The sequence below is a fragment of the Euprymna scolopes genome, chromosome 3 (genome assembly GCF_053919585.1).
Source record: "Euprymna scolopes isolate OS-2025 chromosome 3, ASM5391958v1, whole genome shotgun sequence".
Lineage (NCBI taxonomy): Eukaryota > Metazoa > Mollusca > Cephalopoda > Sepiida > Sepiolidae > Euprymna > Euprymna scolopes.
In genome coordinates, this window is record NC_136484.1 from 168,156,133 (window position 1) to 168,183,068 (window position 26,936).

Consider the following 26,936-nt stretch of genomic DNA (forward strand, 5'->3'; position numbering starts at 1 on the left):
GTGATGTTTTATGCATACATAAAATAATAATACAATAAATGCGGAAAGTTGTTTCTAACTTGCTTTTATTTGTGGTTTAACTATTATAGAAAATGTTACCTTAAGTTAAAAGAAAAATATTGCTTACTTTTTAAAATCGGAAACATTTTTATAGTATTTTTCTTCCATTTTAATGCTTTTAAAAAAAAAAAAAAATATAACAAATTATCAGTCCATCAGTAAAAAAAAAAAAAAAGATTTTTAACAGAAAAAAAAAACATGTCAGTCTAAATTAAAATCAGTTGCTTATTGTTTTTGCCATAAAAATCCCAGATTGCTTGAATGATATGCTTAAATATCACACGAATAGAGAATCAGCAGGAGCAGTTGTTGTACATTTGTCATGCCTTAACTTGTACTTTCATTTGTATGCTGAAACTACAGGCAAGGAGAAGTTTGCTGAATAAGTGTTAAGCTCCCATTCCTTTGAATTTCAAAGAAGGAAAAGGGAGATAATGAATAACAAAATGATTTTCTTGATCATACAATCAAAAGAAACTGAAGAGCTCTTCTCTTGCCTTTTAGGGTTCTTCCACAGAATCAATTGCTTTTTCTTCTCTCGTATTAGAGAACTTCAAGCATTTCCTTTCCTTTTAGAACCGCTATCTCACCTCATCCATATCCTTTGCTTCTGTATGCACTAATTATATGAATCATTTTTCAAAGCTTAAATTTACAGATTTTAATGTGCAAAAAAAATGTAAAGTAAAATATATATCTGCAAGTGGACTTGCAGAGTGGGTCATTATGACAAAAAAATTTATCAGGGGGCGGACAAGAGTAAAAATATTCATTGGAACTAAATTTTACAACTTTAAAGATAAAAAAAAATAGATAAATAAGAGCTGGGAAGAGAAAAAAAAAAAAATTTGTGAAGAAAATTTTTTTTTATTAAAAAAAAATCATGAAGATGAATTCATATGAAAAAAATTTGTGAAGAAGATTTTTTTTGAATAAAAAAAAATTATGAAGATGAAATACGAAAAAAATCTGAAGAATCTGGTAACCATTTCTTTATAATTTTTAAGAAAATAAAAATTGGTGCTTTATTAGAATTATTATTAAAAAGTTTTTTTATTTTACAGCATATCAACCCTTTTTCAGGTTATTTAATGCCAAATTCAGTAATTTCTGAGAAAGATTTTATGCTTCAATTGTTTATATCTTCAAATATTTATTCATGGTGTTTGGTTTGATTGTTTTATGGTATATCAACCCTTTTTGGTATATTTAATACCAAATACAGTAATTTTGGGAAAAAAGATGTTATGCTTTAAGTTCTTTATATCTGTAGCAGAGGCTGTTGGTTTGTGGAAGGTCGGTAAGCATGTTAAGGGAGATATTCGTCACTGATCTTATATACGCTAGATACATGTGTTCATATGACTCCAGATAAAAAGAAACAACATAAAGGGACGTACATTTAAAAGAGACATAAAAAAGAGAGGACATTAAGGCCAAGTTACCATATATACAAAGAATATATTTTACTAGCAAAAGTATCCGCCGTTGACTGGGTTCAAAAACAGCCTACTGAAAATGGACTCTGATTTATGAAAGTATGATAGGTTATGAAAAGGAAGGGTTGTAAATTTGGGTTGAATTTGGGGGTATTAAAACCAAAGAAAGACATGATGAAAGTAAAAATAAATAGATAAACCCCATAATTTATTATAGCATACCTGTTCACAATGAAACACTTATCACAATATTCTGTGGATCTATATTAAAAAACCTTGTTAAACTTTGTAACATATTTCCATTTTATGGAGGTCAGGTGCGAACGAACACCCCATAATTTTATTATACCATATTTCTTCAAACTGAAACAATTATCAAAGTATACTTACGCAGATAGATATGAAAAATCTTTAAAGTTTGTGCCTATTTCCATTCTATGGAGGCCAGGCACCAACGCAGACCTCACAATTTTATATCATCCCTATTTAAGTTAAAACATACTTATCAAAGTATTCTTATGTACATCTATATCAGAAACACTTGTAAACGTTCTTTTTTTTAATTTTTAAATTTTTTATTTCCATACTTTGTGGACCAGGCGCGAACGCAGACCCCACAATTTTAATGAACCACTGTTCTGCCAGATCAAACATACCCATTCCTGTGTCTTGATACATCTTCTATCATTATATGTAATCAGCTTTTTAAAATAGTCAACCATATAGGAGCCTATTCGTGACCAGACACACACAGACATTCAGCTTTATATTATAGATTAAACAAACAAGGTAAAACAAGAGATTAGGTTTGTGTACACGCGTGTGTAAGTGTGCATGCATAAGCATGTTTTTTAACTTGTAATGTTCATTGTGTATGTATGTATGTATGAACAGGAAAAGTTCATTGTGAATGCGTGTGTATATAGTGTTCACACACGTTTGTTAATGTAGTTGTGGACATCTGTCTTCTTACCTTGAGAAAGGATGTACCTTCATTTTATCTTAAAATGAAGGTATCGCCTGTCGAGGCGAATGGAATGTCTGTCTATGTCAGCGGATTGAGCAAAAGAGAAAGAAGTGGATAGAGAATGTGAAACAGGATGTAGAGACGCCACCTGTGGGACAAATCAGAAATCATGACAAGTGCAAATAACTGGTGTGTATTGCGTAACATTCATGTGTGTATGTGCACGACATACCTATTCGCATATCAGTCTGAAAAGTGGATGTTTATATATCTTCATATTTATTCATGGTGTTTAGTTTGGTTGTTTTGTAGAAAGCAATCATTTCTGTTTTTGGGTTTGCAGAACCTTATTGAGTTTTCCCTTTACAAAAGGCAATAAAAGGTAACAAAAAGATGTTTGGTGCATTTAAGTCAGTGTATTAGTAATGCTACAAACAATCTCACCTCAAAGAAACAAAAACTTGTGCTCCCTCTGCTACCGGTGTGTGAGGAAACCAGGAGAAGACGACACAAGAGGTATGGCATATTTTATATAGGAGGACGAGATAAGCCATGTGAAGTGGTAAGAGTTAATTGCACATAAAGGGAGACAAACTCTAATAAATACGCAGTATTTTGCTTATGGTTGATTAGTAAGGTATAATTTTCCCAACTCTACAAAACATTCAGGAAGCGGATATCTTCAAACATCTTGATCTGGTGCTACCAGATATTAAGAAAAAAATTATCAGAATAATTTTAATAATGAAGACAATACAGAAACTCATCAAAATCATATAAACAGAAAAAGTAACATAAAAATATGAAAGTTAAGAAATAATTTTCAGATGACCCCCCCCCCCCCAACTTACCTAATAATGAAATCCCATCCCTTCTTGGATACTAGAAAATTTTTTTTACTCTAGTAACATTTTACCTTGAATGGTCACTTCTGAAATTCCCTCCCTGCTCACTTGACTGTACCAACATACAGAAATTTAGATGTAATGTGAACAAACATCTTACTAACCAACTATTCAATTAGGATACCCCCTATAAACATGGCCCCTAAATACAGTAGGCCTCCAGTGGCAATATACCTTGTTTTGGATGGGCAAAAGTAATATATCTATACTCCTATAAATTTTTTTTTTATGTATTGATATTCATATTAAAAACCCTTTTTTCTATTTAGTAATTGATTTGCTTCCCCACTGAGCAAATTAGGCACAAGACCGTTTTTTTTAATGTAGAGAATGAAGGGTTGGTTGGTTGTTTTTATTTTACGGCATATCAACCCTTTTCGGGTTATTTAATGCTGAATCCAAAGATTTTGAAAAAAAATTTTTTAATAGAATATATTTGTTGTTTTCAAGTTGGTTTCTATTTAACCCATAGTTGGAACCCTAACAGCTACTACCACTCCGGGTCAGAGTGGACCTGGGAGCAATGGTAATTAAAGGGTGGCTCCACACTCCCCAAAGCCCACAAGCTGGGGCCTCAACACTGGATATAGTTTAAGGTCATATCCAGGACCCCCATTGTGGGGGCAGTCGGTGTATTCTAATGCCCCACCGACAGGGCCGAGAATGAAGGGAGAGGGACAATTGGTATGAAGGGTTTCCCCTACACTGACCAAAACTGATTGCTCAAGTGCAATAGTCTGATATGTGCAGTTGCCTCCACATATGGACTTTGATTGCAGTATCTGCCGGAACAGATATTACACTTGGATCACAGAAAAAAGATCTTGGCCCGAAGGTCAAGAAGAAAAAAGGGCAAACCTTTTTTCTATTTATTTAAAAAGAAAATACAACTTTGTTATATAGGAGTCATAGAATTGCATTCACTAGCAAAAGATCTAGCTAATTGGCATAAACATTCATTTTAATTAATTCCCAATTAGTTTTTTCGGTTTTCTTATAGGATGATCATCTTTAGCTAACTATTACGTGTAATTATATTTATGCAGATATTCTACATGATTTATACTTGCGTAATATTTGCATAAAAAGGTTATAGTAAACACAAACCTCTTTCTATATATATTTATGTATGCGTGTGTATGTATATATATATATATATATATATATATATATATATATATATATATATATGTATATTTGTTTAAAAAATTTTGCCTAGTCAACTCCTCCTTGGGTTTTAGGTCTACAGACATGAAACTTCATATGTAAGGTATGCGAAACTTTATATCTAGGTTTTAGCCGGGGAAAATTGGTGCAACTATTCAATTAAGACCCCCTATAAACCTGACCCAGCAGGCCCACACTGGCAATATACCTTGTTTTGGATGGGCAAAAGTTATATATATATATATATATATATATATATTGATGGGATGATTCCAATATTCCCCCCCCCCCAATTCTAATACAATTCCTGATTACAATTCTTTACAGAACTTTAAATATTTAACTATAAAGTTATTTTTTCCCCTGATTTTCATGTTAAATATGCAGATATTATCTCAAGCATAAAAACTAGCCAACAAGAAATGTTTAATAGATTTCAACACGAGATGATCTATAGTTTTTAGTTTTAGTCTTAATTTAAAATCAATAAATAATTATGATTTTATCATTACTATCAGCTATAGGAACTTTTACTTTCAACAAAATCAAATAAAAAAAGACAAAAGAATCGTTTTGGCATCGGAAAATAAGCACAAATTTTTCCGATTACGATACCCTGAAAAGGGTCGATTTTTCTGATTAATCATCCCAATACTAATATAATGTGTATATATATTATATTATTACTATGGTGATGTAAAGAATGAACAGTTCCTATTCTGAATTTTATAAATTATTTTTATTGTGTTGGACTGTTCAAAAGAGTAATAGTGAAAGGTACGTATGGTTAAGTAATTCCTGAGTGATGCTGTTTGTTTGTAATATCACAGTAAGTAGCAGCAATCTTTGTCTCTTCTCTCCAACATAAAAATGAAACAGACCAAAAACACACTTAAAATATGTCAACATTGTCTAAATAAGCAAAAATCACAACATCAGGCCAAATTTGGCTGCCATCTTGTTTTGATTTCACTTATATTCAGATAACATTGACATATTTCAAGCACGTTTTTCTCAAGTTGAATTGCATAATACTAAATAGATTTTAGTTCTAAATGATTTTGCATTTATTAATATTTAAAACCAAATAAAAACATTTTTAATGCCGATATATAATGTTTTCCCCATTCTAATTGTCATCTTCAACACGAATCTTGACTCCATTTCTCTAGTCGCATTGATGATAATTATAGTCGCATTGATGATAATTATTGTATAAAAATAAAAAACAAATAGAAGTTGATGCTTACCTTTTGCGCAAATGGAGAGAAACTTTTGAACAAACCACTTTGCGTAATACGATACGCTGGAAGCTGATTGGTCGGTAACGTCAACTGCATCTTCTGAAATAAATATTGTGGAAAGGCAATTATTTCTCAGTGCAATCAGAATTAGAAAAAAGAAAAACTGTCATACCTAAAATTAAATATGAAATTAAGAAAATAATTACAAGTTTAATTAAATTTATTTTCCAAGCAAAGTTAAGATGTATTAACCTTTTTTTTTTTTTTTTCAGTAGAGCTTTTTTTTGGAGGAGAGAGGAGGGTGCTTTTCTTTAAATTCTGTATGGTTGCCATGTTATGAGCTCATAGATAGGTCATCACCTTCAGTATTTAACCCAGGGAAATTATTGAGAACAAAAAAAACTGTGAATCCTTAAAGATGCCCAACTCCTCTGCATTTTGGATTTGTGCATCACGATGCAAACGTGTTTATAAGAATCTTCCTTTTGATCATCACTTTGCACATATAGTCACAAATTTTTTTTTTGTGATACTTCTTTCTTGGCAGAAAGCGATGACGATGACTTCGAGAGATTGAATACACTCACAGTGTGCTGCAATTCATTTTTGATTGACATTTTTTGTAGGTTTTTGTTTATATGAATTTTACGGTCGTCTGCTGATAGTTGATTGGCTAATTGCTTCAATAATTGTTTGCTGGAGGATGCTGATATGAAATTACCAGAAATTAGGTGGTATTCTAGATAAGTACCCTTTTGTATTGCTTTATTGAGAGCGAGGTAAGTCTATAAGGTTATAAACTATAATCAGATTTCTCACTCATACCGAAGGTGGATATTTTCTAATTTAGGTCAAATAATTCTTTAAAGTAAATGTTATCTAAAAAAAAAAAAAAGATTTGAAAACTATTTTAACTAAAACTATTACAGCTACTTGAAACTGCAATCTGATATCAGCTTTATTTTTTATTATTGCTATGACACAAAACCAGATCAGGAGATTTGGAGATTTGGTGACTGTGGAATCGATTCACAAGTCCAATCTGACTCATACTGTTAATACCTGTCAGTGTCTATAGAAACTATTGTTTATAGAGTATTTACTTACAAAATGTATATAAATCATTTGTACACAAACAAAATGGGTAAAGTTTTCACATAAAATAACCCAACAATGGTTGACATGCAGATTGAGACAGAGACAGAGAGAGAGAGAGAGAGAGAGAGAGAGAGAGGAGGACAAGACGGGGGGGGGGTATGAACACTATGAAGGGGAAAATGAATAGAATAGTCAAATATTACAGAGAAAGAGAGAGAGAGAGAGAGAGAGAGAAAGAATGAGAGAAAAAGGGAAATAAAATTAACCAAGACAGGTACAAAAAAAAAAAAAAAAAAAAAAATTAAATAGCAAACCATTAAACAATGTCAAATCAATGTCTTTTCTTTTTAATTACTAAGCATCCCAATTTTATAATGCTTAGTAATTAAATGTATAATCATGCGTGCAGTAGCTCTGCTATTTTAACAGTGTCAGCGACTATGGCTCTCACAAATTGTAGAGCTAGGGTAATCGTGAGAAAACAAGACGGTAGTTTCTTATTGCTTTCCGTCTTGATTTGGGGGCATATGCCCCCCACCCCCTCCCTCATGGTTGGTTTGGTTGTTTTTGTTTTATGGCATATCAACCCTTTTCAGGTTATTTAATGCTGAATCTAAAGATTTTGAAGAAAAATTTTTTAATAGAATATATTTGCTGTTTTCAAGTTGGATTCTATTTAATCCATAGTTGGGACCCTAACAGGTACTACCACTCCGGGTCAGAGTGGACCTGGAAGCAATGGCAATTAAAGGGTGGTTCCACACTCTCCAAAGCCCGCAAGCTGGGGCCCTCACCACTGGATATAGTTTAAGGTCATATCCAGGACCCCCACCTCCCTCATGAGTTAAATGCGCCCCCAAATACCAACCTGGAAATTTCTATGACTCAGCATGGTACAGACAGTACCTAGCCTTCCCAAATGGTCAACCATCTGGTACTGGCCAGGCTCATTGTTGCTTAACATGTATAATCATAGTTTTAAAAAAATCATATCAGAATATACTTTTAATAACCCATATGAAACATTTACATTCTGTTCAGTTAACTTTGGAAACTTCTCACAAACATAATATTTTTCATGTAAATAATTTGGTATTCTGATACAAATACGGTAAGAAACAAATGTGGGCGAGTAGTTAGAATATTCTAATCCTTTGCTTACAGGTTCTCTCCCATCTTGTAACATCTTTAGAAAATTCCTAAAAACCATATGCCATGGGTCAACCTTAAACTTGTCAGTAAAATTGGGTACAATGACATTTTTCAGAAACAATTGGACAGCATGGCTTGAATATAGATATGCTGCAGGATGAACATTATGTATTATCTGGACAATATGAAAAGGGTTATGGGCCAATTTACCATTTTTATGGGTTTTATCTACTGGGTGACCTTGAATGGATCTGAAATAGAATGTCTAAGTTCAGTAAGTCAAATTTGACAAGTGTGAAAACAGAAACTGAAGTAAGGGACACTGGTCACAAAACATGAATGATGAACTTAGTTGAGATATTGGGTCAGTTGCCATTTGGAAGTGTGGAATGAAGATCTGTTTAAAGATGTAGCAATATAAATAATTTTGTTCTATATCTGTCCTGTGTGCATGAATAAGTAATGAACCAGATGATGAAATATGTGTGAATTAATTGTAACCTATGGCAGGGTTTCCCAAACTTCAGGACACCATGGCGCCCCTGAGCAGGGCAATGTTTTTTTACAGAGCGCTAAAAAAAATAATTTCTAAAATAAATATGAAAAATATTTCAAATTTTAACACAAACTAATGTTTACAACCATTTTTTGGTTTGTGATGACTCAAAAATTGTTGTATTTCTTGTTAATTTATTTTTTATTTTCTTTTTCATGAACCATCCTGAAACTCTTTACACCTGTAGTCATGTATCATATTTTTTTTTCTAGTAAAAAAGATAAATAATTAAACGTCTACAGCCATTTAAGTTTTCGAATATAAAACATTTGGTTCTCTTTAAGAAATGTCTTCCGGAAGCCCTCAGCCTCACTCATGGAACCCCAGGGCTTCATGAAGCCCACTTTGGGAAACCCTGACTTATAGTACAGATAAATGATACCAGAAGAAATGTTGCTGTTTTCACTAAGTGCAATCCCGAAAGGAAAACTGACAGAACTCCTCTTCACTAACACTGCAATTCACACCAACAAATCTCAGCTTCAAGGTTTTATTTTGACTGTCAAACACTCAACTGTCTGTCCTCTCCAATTCGTCCTCCTTGAAGCAGCTAATCTCTCTCCTATGTAAATTAATGTCACATGTAAAAATGTCAAGCTACAAACTTCATTACCTTTTTTTCTTACAATACACTAAATAAGCTTTGCAAAGTGAGTTTTCATCCCCTGATTTCTACATTTCATGACGATCATCATTTCTAAATATCAAGTTAATACAGTATGAAAATGAATTACAGTTTAAATTAAAATGTCTCCTCTTACTAATTAGTCACCACTTATCAAGGCTAAAAGCCACTCAAGGAATAATGAGATTGATAGAACGTCAGTACCGAATTTCCCTCTTTACCTGCTAGTTATATTACTGTGATTGTGACAGCATCAGGGAGCAATACACAGTGTAAAAAAAAAAATCAACTTGATTTCAGCCAACAAATAGGTAGATGCCTGTCGCTGTCAAAATCTTCAACATCATAAGAAAACGCTATTGCTCCCGTGTTGCATCAACAATACATGGAAGCAACACTATCTTTCATAGCAACCAAGTTCATCCAACACACAAGCGATTCAAAGGAGATAGGAATGTGCACATAACAGTTACAACATTTAATCTCACTTTTATTGTCGGATATATATATATATACATATATATATATATATATATATATGAAATTTGGAATATAGACGTTTGTCATTCATTCATTATATGGCATGCTATTACATTGAGCTTCTTAAATAAGGATTGGTATATATGAAAAGGAAATATAAGTAAATAAAAAAAATATTTCCACAGATATATATATATATATATATACACACACACATATATATATATATGAAATTTATTTATACAAACATTGATGGCTACATATGTGCATACAGGTTTCTGTAATCACCTGCATTAGGGGATTACATCTTCAGGCCAAGAATTATCGTCGAGAACCCATTCTTGGCCTGAAGATATAATCCCCCAACGCGGGTGATTACAGAAACATGTATGCACATATGTAGCCATCAATGTTTGTATAAATAAATTTCATATACCTGCTCTGCTTACTCATCGAGCACTCTTTGGTAGACATGTTTCATTGGATGTACTTCTAGGAAACTAAACTCTACTGGCTAAATATATATATATATATATGACACATACATACATATTAGCAGGCCACTCGGCATAGCCTGCCCATATAATATGCATAAATATATTTAATTCATGCAGATTTTGCATTTATTATTATTAAAATCATTTCTCTACTGATTGTTATATTGTACCCAATATAATAAAAAAACAAACAAACAAAAAGCAGAAACATGTGCATGTAAGTATTATGGTTTTTTTTTTCTAAGCAATTCACTTCTTGTACGTAAAAAAATAAAAAAAAAATACTGAGATCGAAACCAAAACCTAAAGACAGCGAGTCAAATGCAATAACAATTAGGCCAGCTTTCTATGATCTTTAAAAAGTGTTTTCAAACCTACTTATTCTTATCATAAGGAAGTTGTCATGTGAACAAAATTGTTTTCAAAATCTCATGGTAAGGGAAGAAGTGACCCCCCCCCCCCCGTCCAACCACGATGCGATTTTAAAAACAATTTTGTACTCTGTCAAGGTAGGAAAGAGTGTTCTGTACAGCACCTTCTCCTATTGCTTGCTGCACTTTGCTATTTTTTCTTTATTGCCTATAAATTAAGTTCGATTTTAATAATCATAATTTCATGCCAAATTACACAGCAAATATCTAAATTCTAAAACAATGTCATTGTTTCTGCTGCTAAGATGGCAGCTCAGCTCCTATTTGTTGTTAAATGAACAAAGCCCATATATAAAAAATAATTGACAATGCCTTTGTATAGACCAGTAGAGAGGGGGGGGAGAGAAAGAGGTTTTCCTGTTTCTTTCTTAATAACAAGCCATATACAGAAATTTCATTTGCACTCCTCTGACCTGAACACATTTGACAACTTCCTCTATCTATGGCAACAATCCTCAAACACTGGCAGATTTGAAGAAAAACATAAGAAATCAGGTGCATACCAGCTGACAGGATGGAACAAGTTATCCATAATTTCAATGTTCGAATTAAAGCAGTTATCCGGCAAGGTGCTTGGAGAGAACATTAACAATTAAAAGCGATAAGGTTTCAATTTTGATCAGATTTGAAGAATACAATGCGCATATGTAAATGCATGAGAAGTGACGTCACCGATGGTGGTGGTGGGTGGGGAGGACTATAAAATAAAAAAAAGAAAAACAAAAGGTTTCGACAGAGACGAGATAATGTTCGAAATCTCTGAACCGACCTTGTTACATCAACAGTTCTTAATCTACCGAGAAAAGAACCTTTATCCATTCTGTTCAATGTGATCATACCATCAAAGTCTCCTGGTCTGTACACATTTTATACTGTTCACATTTATCTTTCCCTGTTAAACTTTTATGGATTCATATTCTTTCTCTCTATGTGAAATATTGTAACATTGAGAGCATTGCCACGACCGCTGCAAGGAAGGTGGGCTCTCTCTACCATGCTAGAAAGTTACTTATGCCTGAAAGTAATCTGTACCTCTACAAGGCCACCATTTGCCCATGTATGGAGCATTGTTGTAACAATTGTGCTGGTACACCTGCTATTAGTCTCTCACTCCTGGACAGGGTTCAAAAGAGAGTCGCCAACCTGATAGGTCCTGAACTGTCATCCAAGCTTCAACCACTGTCCCATCGACAAAATGTTTTACAAGTATTTTAATGACGGATGCTCTGACGAACTACAAGCCCTTGTACCCTCTTGACGAATATACTCCTGACAAACTCGACAAGCAGCAAAGTCCCACCCCTACACAGAAGAGATCCCTCGATGTAAGAAGGCGTTTTACTCTAATAGTTTCTTCCCCAGAACTGCTAGACTCTGGAACTGCCTTCTGGGTTCATGTTTTCCCTTCTGTACTGACATGCAGAAGTTCAAGTGTAATTTGAATAGACATCTTGTTGCTTGACTCTACATAGTATCCCTGCAACTACTGTCCCCGATAGTAGCCTCTTACATCAAAGTGGCACTGTGCCTTGTTTGGGGTATAAGTGGAATAAAAAAAAAAAATATATAGCACAGAGTCAAATGCATGAAAAATGAAGTCACCGGTGGGGGAGGGGGAAGAACTATAAAAAAGAAAAGATAAAAGATCTCGACAAAGACGAGATAACGTTCAAAATCTCAGGAGAGACATGGAGAACGGTTTCGATCACATGGGTGACATCACAGCTGTAATGACAACGAAATAAATGTCATTGTACAAATCAAAAAGCGAGTCGGAGTTATTTCCTGTTCTTTTGTCCACTTTTGACTGAGGCCACAATGTATGTACAAGTGTAAAATGTTACACCATTCAGCTATTATTATTGGGTGAAAAATTTGAAATCTCTGCTGTGAAAAAATTGGGATAAAAAAAAAAAAAAAAATATAATGGTGCTTTTTTTGGACCACCTTGTATTTTCAAAGTTGTTTGGCTATTGAGTGTTCAATACCATTGCAGCATACAAAGGATATGGTGCTGGTGTGATTATAAGAGTTAGAAATGGATGGCATAAGTTTGAGGAACTTATTACTAACCAGCAGAGTGTTTCTATTTTCAGGAAAGAGAAGAATCTACCAACTGCTGGTGGGAGATTCGAACCTGGCCATGAAGCCATCTCCGACTTCATTAGCAATGAACAAACTGCTCAGCCAACATTAACTGCAAGAAATATAGTTGAAATTAACACATATATATATATATATATATATATATATATATCTGAGGTTATTGTTTTCCAGAGGTTAAGTAATCAATTAAGTTTAACAAAGTTAATACAAGGGTGCTCAGTACTAAAGTAGAGCAGGGTATACTCTTTATTTGTTTTTAACTAAGCATTAATGTTAGGTTGGTGCAAGAAATTTCGCAATGATGACGAGGGCCTTGAAGATGAAGATGGTCGTGATCAGCAGACTGTGGTTGATAACAAGCATTTGGAAGCCTTAATTTGAAGCTGATTCTCGCAAAACCACACAAGAAGTTGCTGTTGAACTCTAGGTCGACCACTCAACAGTCATTCACCATTTAAAGCAAAAAGGAAAGTCAAAAAAGTTGGATAAATGTTTGTTGCATGAATTGAACAATAATCGTCGCTTTGGAGGTGTTTCTATGCTCCTTCTGTGCAACAAAAGTGACCCATTCCTGAAGCAGATTGTGACGTGTGATGAGAAATGGATCCTCTATGACAACCGGCAATGTTCGGCACAGTGGTTGGATGGTGGAGAAGCTCCACAGCACTTCCCAAAGCCGAAATTGCACAAAAAAATGTTTGGTCGTCTGCAGCCGGTCTCATCCATCAGATTCTTGAATCCAAGCGAAATGATTACGGCAGAGAAGTACTGCCGACAAATTGATGAAATGCACCAATCCTAAACGTTTGTCCTGATAAGAGACGGAGTGACTTGCTACTGACTTCTCTCCCGCTCTCTCCATCTGTTTCCACCTTTTCTTTCTCCTACTCTCTCCCATTTATAGTGGTAAAAGCTAGATAAAAAGACATTTTATATGTTCTTGGACTGAATCTATAGAATATTTTCTCTGTAGAATGACAATGTGGGATCTCTGAAAAGTGATCGCTACAGAAACATGCATGCACATATGTAGCTAATAATGTTTGTATAAATAAACGTATATATTTTGGATGTATTTCAATCTTTAAAACTATAGAATAAAAAAAAAAAAATTATCCAAAGTCTTTTATTGGAAAATTCCTTTGTAAATCAATCACTTTCAATTAGCTCGTTTCCAAAAATTAGCTTGTTTCCAAAAATGTAATTTAATTCAAATATTATAGAGATCAGTTGTTTACCATAAAAAATTGTTTCGAGTTTTATATATATATATATATATATATATATATATATACACACACACACACACTTTTTATTTGTTTTTACATAAGCAGTAATGCGTTGCTACACACTCATGTGTATGTTTCGGTCAGCTAGTTTTTAGTAACTAGAAACCTCTTCAGGCGATACAGCTTATACGAAAGCCAAGTTTGCCATGAAAATATCAGATCATCTGCGTCACCGGGAGTTAATATTAAGAGGTTCCGAAAAACAGGAACACTACTCCGGTATTGAACACTCCCATATTAACCTCATTATACTTCACTGATTACTTTACTTCTGAAAAATAACAACCTCGAATTATATATATATATATATATATATATATATATATATACAGAGAGAGGGAGAGAGTGTAAGAAAAATAAAAATACGTTCACAAAATGGAATACAATACTTTAATGTGTTGCTACTTTTCATTGTGAATACAGCAACAACCATTTTCTTAGATTAATAATAAACTAAGAGTGAGACCCGTGAAAATTCCACAGCGGACTGATTCATATGTAATATATTGATGTTAGCATTCTGTAGATATTCAGCATAAATGGAGACACTGATATTATTGTAGCGAGACAAAATCTACAAGAATTAAAATATATTTAAACATATTTTACGACCTGGCTACGCTGGGCGCCCCTGCTAGTTTGGATAAATACTTTAAAATATTTATCCAAGCTGGCAGGGATGGCTGGTGTAGTCAGGTCATAAAATACGCTTAAATATATTTTAATTATTGCATATTTTGTATATATTATTATAGTGGTAATGTGCTATCGATGTTTATAGATTATAAAGTTGTGATTCCAAAAATAAAAAAATATATTTATATGACTTGGGTTCATCAGCTTGAATCGAAACGAATCCCAAACTTATGAATATATATATATATAATTATAAAACTCAAATGACCTTGTAACGAGTGATGTAACCCACTTTCCAGTTTACGACATCCGGTTGCACATGTGCGCATAAACATTAACCCATAACAATGTAAACAAATAAACACAAATCACTTCTTTTGCAGATTTTGACCTGCGCACTGAAATATTAACGTTATTATTTCGAAATTATTATTTAACATGGGAAGAGTGGGGGTGTTTTGCAACTATTCTTTATTACAACTACAGTCGCTATTTTCTTACAACTAAACAACTTTAACCCGTTGACAAACATAAGAACAATTGTAGTAAAGGCAAGGCTACTACTACTCTCTATCCGTCCCTTTTTCTTCCTTCTTTCATTCTTTTTTTATTTTCGGTTTACATTTCTAGATATAAAATAGTTGTGTGAGAACGGTGAATTTGTTGACACATTTACTGATCTGTTTCAATATTAGTTTTATTTTATTTTATTTTATTTATTTAGGTTTTATTTTTTTGCTTCAGGTTTTATTTTTTTTTTTTAGATTTTAAGTTTCTATAACTTGGTTGAAGGATTCCAATATGGGTTTTTCATTCTTATATTTCTCATCGGTAGGTTCATGTGCGTTTTTGCTGCTAAATGACTTTCGTTGACGTTCAATTCGGAGGAAAATCATGTTTAATTTTCGATTTTTGAGCGATTATTCGTAAAAATAGGTAACTTTACACGAATAGGGAGGATTTTTTTTTTCATGTTTGAGTGATCCGTCCGTGATTTTTTGTCTTAATATACTTTCATAGAAATGTTTCTGTTATGTCAAAAAAAAAAAAAAAAAAAAAACTATTTTCTTTACGTCACAAGTGTCACGCTCATACATGAATTCCATAGCTAATATAACATACTGACCCAACGGGTCACGGGTAGTCTAGTATATATATATATATATATATATATATATATATATATAATATATACACTTGTGCCCGATATTATTCATACCCCTCGGATCTTTGAGATTTCTATAAGAATATTGCTCAAACCAGAAGGTAGACAATATTAAAGGGATTTCAAACAATAAATCAAGCATAAGCACTTAATTTAAACTCAACAAATAAATAAATTATGCAAGTTTGAAACATTATACAAAGAAAAACAATAATGGCACTAGTTCAAAATTATTCATACCTCTCTTACTAATAGTCAATAGCATGCCCTTTATTCTTAATAACTGCCTGTAACCGTTTGGGATATTTATCAACAAGGTTTTTACAAGTATCAACACTGATTTTTGACCATTCTTCAATGCAGTAGTTCTCCAAATCCCTCAAATTTCTAGGTTTCCGCTTTTTAACCTCAGTTTTCAATATGTGCCAGAGGTTTTCGATAGGGTTCAGGTCGGGACTCTGGCTAGGCCATTCCAAAACATTAATTTGATTATCCTCAAACCATTTCTTGACTATTTTGGCAGTATGTTTTGGATCATTATCCTGTTGAAGGACCCAGTTTGGTCCTAAATGGAGCTTCTCCGCATCCTGTCTAATGTTTTTCTGGAGTATCTCCAAATATTGCTCCTTCTTCATGGTTCCATCTATCTTGACCAAATTACCTGGACCACTAGCCGAAAAGGAGCCCCAAAACATTAGGCTACCACCACCATGTTTCACCGTGGGTATGGTGTTCTTTGGGTTGTAAGCTTCTCCTTTCTTCCTTCAAACGTAAGAAGCATCCATATGGCCAAACAATTCAATTTTTGTTTCGTCAGTCCACAAAATACTTGAGAAAACGGACTCTGGAGAATTCACATGGGTCCTAGCAAACTTTAGACGTGCTGCAAGGTGTTTTCCGGTGTGCAATGGAGTCCTTCTTGGTCTTCTTCCTTTCAGACCATTTTCATGCAGAGTCCTTTGCAATGTTTGCCTTGATATTTTTATGCCAGAAGACTCCAGATTTTCTAAAATGTCCTTATTAGTGGTGGTTGGATTTGCATTAACACTTCTTACAATATTCCTGGTGGCTCTAGCAGACAGTTTCCTTTTCCTTCCTCTACCAATCAAGTTGTTTGTTGTGTGGTGGCTCTGGAATTTTTTGATGATGCTCTGTACTGTTGCTGTAGGGACCTCAAATTTCTTGGAAATTGACTTGTAACCTAAACCATCCTTATGTGAATTCACAATTTTAGTCCTAAGATCATTACTAAGCTCTTTTTTCTTCCTCATTCTAATAATTTTTATTCTTTTATTGGTTTTCAGTTGATATCATTTTAATTTCTGAAAAATGCAAAAAACGAAATGAAATTAATCAAAGGTTGTATAAAAGCATTCAAAATAAGAATCAAACAGAAAACAAACAGTCAGAAACTCGATTAATACTGAAAAAATAAGGGGGTATGATTATTTTTGAACATTGCAGATTTTATAAATAGCTGTATATTTCTTTTATTACAAGTATCCCGAGATTTTAAAATGACGAAAATGATCAGAAGAGGTTTATTAAGAATATGTATCAATATGGACGTAAACAATAAATTCTTACAAAAGTTACACCTAATAAACTCAATTTTCAAGGGGGGTATGAATAATATCGGGCACAAGTGTATATATATATATATATATATATATATATATATATATATATATATATATAACTTTAGTTCCTTCAGCTAAAATCAAAACTGAAACCAAAAATTATGAAGAATTCTTGATAAAATTATTTATAAAAAATAGATTATTGGAGTGCCATTAGCTATAATCAAAACCAAAATTTATGAGGAATTCTTAGTAAAATTATTTATAAAAAAATAGATGACTAAAGTGCCATCAGCTGAAACCAAAACCAAAATTATGAAGAATTCTTGGTAAAATTATTTATTACAAGAAATAGAAGTACATAATAATTAAAAGACCCGGATGTAAGTGTGACACAGAAAATAACACACACTATCATATTAATATATAGCTGATTTAAAAATAATTTATGAGAAATAAATCTTTATTTAGAAAATTATAAAGCAATTAATGAGGGCTCAAGTCAAAATGAAAAAAATAGTTCTGGTTCAAAAATATCAAGCAATATTCTAACACTAGATTTATTAACCAACTTACACATCTACTCAATTCTCATGAATTATCAGAATTTTCATTTTATCTTTTAATGTTTTTGTAAATACCTGCTCTATCCATTACAGTTCGACAATGGTAATACTCTGGTCAATAATGGTAGAAGTTCCTTGAACTTACTTCTTCCACGCTTAAAATTCTCACAAATAATTTTAGATATTCCTCTAAATCTTCTAATTCAAAATTCAACATTTTAAAAGATTAGACACGTGCAAGATTTTTTAAAATTTTCCCCTTCTTTTCTGTGCCAGGCTGGTGGTACTGCCTGGTACGACCTCTGGTGTTGATAGAGAGCAAAATTTTCCGTTATTTATAAAATCTGATGTTCTTATATAAAAATAGAATTATTTGTTCAATTTATGTGATTTTTGGAATATATTTTCGTTTTGTCACGGGTATGTACATTATAAAGATATTTTTGTTTTTTAATTTAGTGAGATTTCTGTACAAGAACCATAATATTCACGCAGCTTTGCTATATATGTGAACAAGAAACGTATAACAACTGATTTTGTTTTTTCAAAGTCAACTGAATTGAAAACGTTTTACCTAAAACCATTATTCAAAATCTGAAGAAATCATATCAAATTAAAGCTAAAAAAGTGATTATTTTGCTAAAAAATGAAACCACTAAATAAAATTATTACATTTCATAGGATTTTGACTGTTCAAAACTATTAAAATTTCAAGTCATTATTTTGTGAAAGTTATATAATTTATTCAAATTATTTAGTGATTACAATTTTATTATTCTGAATCCTTAGATATTTTGAATGAAGGGATAAGTAGTTAGTAGAATTCACCCATGCATGACCTATTGCTGCCACATTTTGGCTAATCTTCCTCCTAGACAAGATCCAAAACAGTCTTCAACCTAATTCATCCCACACTACAAACCAAACTCTACCTCCTAATTCATCCCACACTACAAACCAAACTCTACCTCCTATTCCATCGTCGCAATGTTGCATCCCTATACCATTTTTTTTTTTTTTTTTTTTTTTTACAAGTATATTAATGCAATGTGCTCTGATGAACTCATAGCATTTATGCCTCCTTAAACAAAATACCTCCCTAATGAACCCAAAAAGCAGCAAAATCCCACCCTTTATGGTAGAGATCCCTAGATACTGAAAAGCCTCTAGTCTAATAGTTTCTTCCCTCAAACTGCTAGACTTTGGTATTACCTTTCAGTCTCCTACCTCTTTAACCATTTCTGCTTAACTTCCTAGATAGTTTCCTTAAAGATATGGTTTCAAACAGAGTGGCACTGTGGCTTGTTTGGGATGAATAAGAGTAAAGGAAAAAAACCCAAACAAAAACACAACAAAAAAATGCATCTATATATCAATACCATAGTACTTTTAACGTATGTACATGTGCCAGTTTCCAAATTATTCGATCAGGAGATCTTATTCATTAAAGAGGAGGATATTAGATAACATACTATGAACATTAAATTAGTATATAGATACACTAATTTAATGTTTGTAGTATGTTCCGTTTTAATAAATAGGATCTCCCGATCGCTGAAGATGCAATGTAAAAAATAAAAATTAAAATAAAAACAATGTCACTTTTAGGCGATATGTGAAACTAAAATGTACCTTCTTGTTAGGATTCAAGGGTAGTATCTGTTCTATTTGATGATGGTATAATGATATCGTGGGGTTTTTGTTCGCGCTTGGCGTCCATACAATGGAAATAAACCACAATAACCAGATATATTCTGATACTACATTAACTTAGATTACTTAGATATTTACGGTTCTAACAAAACGGCTACTTTTTTTACTTGGCCTTTTGGCCAAGTTCCTCCCTACACCCGATAAGAATCCTTCCCAATCCCCACTAGGGATCTTCCCGCTTGTTTACGGTGCCCCGGAAAACAGTAGGTGATCTAACTTTCTAGATTAGCTAAGGGAGGGACCTTACTAACAATGCACTAGGCAATTTTATTTTTTGTGTATTTTTCTAGACTCCCCACTCCCCAACACGAACTGTTTTTCTTCCAAAATTCAAGAACTTTTTATTTTCCAATGAATTGAACTTTTTTCACGCACACACATTTTAATTTAAAAAAAAAAAAAAAAAATTTACACACACACACACACACACACACAAAATAATTGTAAATATATTCTTTTTTGCAAAAACGCTGGGGTTTTCATTCGCTAGTTTAGAGTCCACAGAGTGAATGAGGTATTGTGGTAAATGTTGCCAGTCAAGAGTAAAGTCGCCAAAGACTCCATTTTCACTGTAGTAACAAAGACCCTGCAACACTCCCCCACCCAGATCTTAAAGGGCCTTGTTCCTAAATTTGTTTTGTAAATTTGGATTTTGCTTTTAATTTATTTTAATTTTACATTGAATTATTTTGATTATAATTTTCATTTTCACAAAATAAATTATATATCAAGATCAAAGTGTAGTATCTGTTCTTCAGATGCGACACTTCCATTTCTAGTTCTCTTTCAGTTGAGGAGAAATCCTTCACGACTGAGACAATTTTTATTTTTGTACCTTTTCTCCACATTAAAAAACGACCCTGGTGTCTAACTGTCCTGTGGGGAGGCATTGTAAATAGGTACTATAATATAGCAGGGTGTCCATTCACATTGAACGTCCACAGAATTCCCAACAGCAATATATTACATACAAAAGATGCCGCTGTCAAATTTCCACAGGTCTCGCTAGTTTGCATTAAGATTTTTAAGCTTTTAAGTATACACATTAGGGTTGATTCTTTATTCTTTGCAGAAGTTTTAAGACATTAGATTGGTTGATAGTCACGCATGCTGCCAATTCATTTGATAAATTCATTCCAGAATTCAATTAGTATTGAATTTTAATTATTTTGAAACAGTTTCCAAAATGATATCTAAATTTCATCAACTAGTTTTGTTTGATTTTCCAAGCAGTGACAGGGCAAATTAATCCACCATATAAATTTGTTTTGATTTTTTGTAAAGTTCTTTTTAATGAACACTTTGATTTTATTTATGTCTTACAAAATAAAATATACTCTTCTTAACCCTACTACTAACCTCAAGTTCGAGTGGCTATATTTTTAATAAACACAGTTAATTGATATTTAAAAAAAAAAATCTTTAAAAGTCAGAAAATGAATTAAAAAAAATCTGCAAAAATAAACCATTTTTTTTTTTTGCTCTTGTTCACTCCAAACAAGGCATATTTCCACATGGATGTAACAGCTATTTTTTGGGATCATGTCTACCAAGGATTACATGAGGAGATGAGAGATGTTTATTCACATTACATTTAAACTTCTACATGTTAGTACAGTCAGGACAGCAGGCAGAAAATTCCAAAATCTACCAGTCCGAGGCATAAAACTATTAGAATAGAAGACTTTCCGGCATCTAGAGACCTCAACAGTGAAGGGATGAGAGTTTCTTGCTTGATGGATTAGTCAAAGGTATGTAGGTACATGCACACAAATGCAATGAGTTTATCAGAGCACAAATAAGTATGGTGGAGTAATTTGTCCTGTTATCACTTGAGAAATTGAACAAAACGAGTTTATAAAATTTAGCCATCATTTTGGGAGCTAACCACTTTAATATAACCAGAGTTTGATTTGATATAAGTTTTAAAATATTTGCCAATTAAATGAAATCAACTTACTTGTATTAACTGTGGGAGGAGCATTATCATATTCGCCATACAAATCGTCATTATACTGCTGCAATGAAAATTTTAAAAATTATATTTCAGAGAATGTTTTAGTTAGCTCACAAATATGATTTAAAAAAAAAAAAAAAAAAAAAAAAAAAATGTGTGACACAGGTTTAGATTATTAAATGGGAAAACAGAGACAAGAAAAAAAAATGGATAAAAATAATAAAAAAAAAACAATGAAAACGTTTTTGTAATTCATTCAGGCCAAATAGCGTTCTCCACTTTTTTAAAACTCTTGTTCGCCTCCAAACAAGGCAAATTGCTAACTGAATGCAAGGGCTACTATTTGGGATGCAATTTAAAGGAGACTATGTAAGGAAATGAGTAACATGTCCGTTCACATTACATTAAAACTTCTGTAGGTTAGTACAGTCAGGGAAACAGGAAGGAAATTCCCAAATCTAGCAGTCTGAGAGAAGCTGTTAGAATAGAAAGCTTTCTGCCATCAAGGGATGTCTACAATGAAAGGGTGGGATTTTGTTGCTAGACTGGTTTGTTGGGAGTATATTTGTACAAGTGCAATATATTAACCCATATTTCCATGAAGATCAAGAAAAATGCATATCAATGAACTCTAACATTGTTAACTATTTTAAAGAATCACTTGTGCAAAAAAAAAAAAAAAAAAAAAAGTGATCGACACAAATATCTTAAATGTACATAGTTATCTTCATTCCGTTCCTAAATCTCACTCATGTTTACAAAGACAAAAGAATACTGTGGAACATTCTAAAATCATTGGCCATGAGTCTCTGAAAGCACAGAATTAAATTCGGTCTAGCTGAATTTTCTCCCCTTCCTTCAGGTTTCTCTCCCAGATCTCCCACTCTCTCTAAGAGTAATCATTGAAGTATTAATTTTGATCACATGATAATTCCCCCTCCTCTATAGACGAGTTTGGATCATGGCTTTGAAGCAGAAGCATCCCTGTCTTCAGATTCCTGGATGAGCAAATGTTTGTACACTAACTACCTCGAAACTCAAATTTTCATCTAATTTTTTGTTTAAATTTTACTTCTTCCCACATCCTGGCATAGGTATTTCCTGGGCCCACAAAATCAATAGAGATTGGACCATACCTGTAACGATTCGGTCCCTATTGATTTTGTGGTGGGAGTAAAATTCTGTGCAGTTCTAGGAGGTCCACCCTCCCAGGCTGTGCCTTCTCTCTTTGAGAAGGCGTTAGTTTATTGCTAATCACCTGAAGCGCCCTCATTGGGGAATGCAGACAGGGCTGCCCAGCCACTTTTTGAAGGTCAGAGTGCCCCTCCTCTGGGGTGCTGACTTCTTAATCCCACTTTCTGACCTTGGTGTCACAGTTCTTGCAGTGGGGAAAAAACTAAATACCTATTTTTTTCGGAAAAGAAATTAAATTTTTTTTCTCATGATCAAATTTAAAACGTTTTGCTGTGTATCATTTCATGAACATTTCTCTCCCATTTTAAAAATGGGATATTATACATACACCGAAAAAATACTTCTCCAATTTTTATTTTTAACAGAAATTGCTCTTACACAAGGCATAAAGCCATTTGATGTAAGGAGCTTTATATATTTTTGTCCCTTTTCCTCCCTGCTTGGATTTTTTGTTTTTTTATATATATAACTACTTCATTTACTTACATAAAATTAATATACGAAAGTATAAATTTATGCGTAAACTTTAAGTATTTACTTCAACAGTGCTCAATACGTAGGTAGAGCTAGTAAGCCCGAAGAATCCTAGAGTGGATGAAACGTGGAATATTCAGTGTAGCTCAATCGCCATATATATTTTATAACTTATATAATACTTGAAGATCAAAAACTTGCCAACGATAAGTGTTAGATGGAATAGATTCAGACCCAGAAAACAGCAATTCTTCCCTTTTTGTCAGAAACATCACTCCTGGAACATGAGAACTAAAGGACAAAATAAGGGAAGCAAGAATTACACGGCTACCGAAAGTAAACCAAAGATCCATTTTCTATTTTCCTTTATTACTCAATAGTTTTAGACACCATCTATGTTCTCTTTATGAAAATCAAAATATAACGATACTAGACCTTATGTCTTGAATTCTTATTCTAATTTTCATCAAAATCTATTACATTATTTTGATGCTAGAAAATGTCTCAAATGTAAGAATTAAGCTTAATCCTTTGGATCCTGATCCAATTAAGCAATAATTAGTTAAAAAGAGAATAGGTAATTAACAAAATTATTTGATAATATATTATTAGAAGACCGAAATATCGGATGTGTTTTTTTTTTGTTTTTTTTTTTTGTTTTTTTTTTTTAACTACATCACTTGGGCTGATATATCGGTTGTGCAGGGCTGGAAGGGTTAAAGTACCTTGAAAATAAGAGAATTTTGTTTACTTGGTGTCTTATATTTATGGATCAAATTTAATACAAATCTGAAATATTTGAATCGGTGTTTGTACATATATTGTGATCCCTAAAACTTCTTTAAAATGCTCTAAAGGAACTGGAGAATATTTATTTATGTATAATAATTATTAAAATTTCACAAAAATTGGCAGTACCTAAATTTTCACAAAGAGTTCCCACCCTCTTTTTGCATAAAAATTAGTGTAAATATAGCCTACATATGGACTTCTTACACTTAGTTATGTTTCAAAATTCATAATGATTAGTTAACTAGTTTAGGAGTTTATCCTATACATACAAGCATACACACATACCTAACTTTATATAAATAGATATATACTACTATATAATGTGGTAAACTGTGGGTGATGGTAGCCAAGTAGTTAACGACACAAACTAAAACCGGAAGTTCGAATCCAGTTCGTTCTACAGAAAAACATCAAACAAACACTTAACGTTATGTCTAACCTGCTAAAGAGGAGCTACATAAAATAATATAGTAGACTAACATTTGGAAGTGATTTTGAAGTCTTTAAATTGACATATGGAAAATTGTTGTTGCTTAGAAGTAAAATTTATAAGCCAACGTCGAAGTTTATTATTTGTGCTTGCAAACCTAGGAAAAAATGTTATTTCTTGAAAGCACCATGACTCTGAAAAAGTCGAAAATAGAAATAGAAATTAACAAAAACGTGCAGGAAGTGAAAGAGAATTAAAAATTGAACAGAAACCAAAAAACAACACTTACTGACTCAGACTCTTTCATATTACTATATCAACCAAAGTTTGTACATCAATATCGAGTGATCACCATGTTAATATCGATTTTTTTGTAGTTGTTAAGTTGCATGACTACACCGAGAAAAAGGAGTCGATTTATGCAAATTCCCTGTGCAGCCATCGAGACAACTAATTACTGTGTAATATTTGGATTGCTGTCCTCATCTTAGTCATTATATTCACATTTCAGAGAACTGCTGATTTTCTTCAGGTCCATTTTTTTGACATTCATCTCAGAATCCATTATTTAATCCACAAAGATTGATTGTCCTCATTCTGTCAGCCATGACCAGTTCTATCCTATTTTAAGGATCAAACCATCTGGCATCAATTAAAATGAATGGCTCTCGTCTTGGGGAGGCCTCAAGTTTTGACAGGCTTCTGGGCTTGACCTTTACTCCTGATCTTAAATGGAATACGTACATCAAATCTGTTGCCAAGGCCGCTGGAAAAATGGTCACATCCTTCTATCGATCCAGTAGATATCTCACTGCTGATGCAATTCTCTATCTATATAAGAGCCAGATACGTCCAAGGATGGAATATTGTTGCCACATATGGGCAGGAGCTGCTAGAAAAGACTTGTCCTGCCTTGATAGGGTTCAAAATAGACTTCGTGGCCTGGTGGGAGATATCCTTTTCTCTTTGCTGCAACCTCTATCTCACAGAAGAGATGTTGCGAGTTTGTCTCTGCTTTATCGTTATTTTCATGGAAAGTGTTCAACTGAGCTTCAATCTATGGTCCTCCCTCGTCAAACTTTCACAAGAAACACTAGACTAGCTGATAACATCAATAATTCCCCCCACTCTTTATCTGTGCCTAAACCTAAATGTAGATTCCATGAACAAAGCTTCTTTCTTAGAACTGCACGCCTGTGGAATTGTCTTCTGTTTTCCTGCTTTCCAGCTGTCTATAATATGGTTGTCTTCAAGTCCAACGTGAACAAGTTTCTGATGAGCCGTTCCACTTAAGTTAGCAAATTTACCGAACTTCCATTACTATCGATTACTATATTGTCCTTTTGACTACTCTACACTCTTTAATCCTTATCCTTGAGTGGCCTATCGGCCTTGATAAGTGGTGACGCCTATGTAAAAAAAAAAAAAAACCTCCGACCTCAGAGAGGCCCAACCTCCTAGAGGCCAACGACCCAACCTCTGGAACACCTTTCACTTAGAACCGATTGTTAACCAATTCTTTTACCTTTAAGTTCATATTTCCATGTTGACGATTCTTATTTGAATTTTAAACTTGAATCTAATCCACACATGTAGCATTTCAACTTAGTACAATTTTTTTTAATATAGCAACCAAGATGAGAACAAAAGTCATCATCTCGAACATAAAACATTACATGAATTTACTAGAATCCAAAATCATCATCTTCGGTTTAACATCCATTTTACATGCTGGCATGTGTTTGACAATTTAAAAAAATGTCTTCCAAACAACTCTATTCCTGATCTTTATTTATCCTCGTCTCAAATCCATTCTCATCATTTCCTGTCAATTGAACCTGCAACTTTAACTTTTCTACATCTACTAAACCAAGAATTTGCATGTATTCTATGTGACCATACCATTAAAGTCTCCTGTTTCATATACATCTCCATATATTGTCTAGATTTAATTGTCCTCTGAGGTTATCAGATCTAAACCTTTAAGGCTCAAAGGTCATTCTCATACCAGTTCTATCCATGCAACACAGACCCTCAACGGTCAGCTAACCCAAGAATTTACACCCGTTCTTTTAATGTGGCCATACCATCAAAGTCTCCAGTTTTGTACACATCTCTCTATATTATCCAAATTTAATATTCCTATAAGGTTATCAGAACTAAGCCTTTTTATTTAGTTTTTTTGTGAAACAACAACTATGAAGATGGGAACAACAGTCCACAATAAATAAATGAATAAATAACTCAGCTCAAAGGATTCCAATAAAAATAATATATAAAGACTAATCCTGTCTTTAAGACTCAAAGGTTATTCCAAGCATGACCATATTCAATTCAACATTTGTTTTACATACTGGCATGTGTTGGACAGCTTTCAGAAATTGACTTCCAAACTAACCTAATTTTATTCAGG

The 26,936-nt window shown here is 33.1% G+C and overlaps 1 protein-coding gene across 2 annotated transcripts in view; it reads right to left on the bottom strand.

Moving 5' to 3' along the window:
* The window catches only part of LOC145260302 (uncharacterized), a 111,484-nt gene that overhangs the window by 67,579 nt on the left and 16,969 nt on the right, over positions 1–26,936 (bottom strand). For both annotated transcript variants that reach the window (XM_080118190.1, XM_080118180.1), the window contains exons 2-3: positions 21,637–21,694; positions 5,789–5,881 (exon numbers count right to left, since the gene is read on the bottom strand). In XM_080118190.1, the coding sequence (XP_079974316.1) occupies positions 5,789–5,881; positions 21,637–21,694 (151 nt within the window). The remainder of the gene's footprint in view (positions 1–5,788; positions 5,882–21,636; positions 21,695–26,936) is intronic.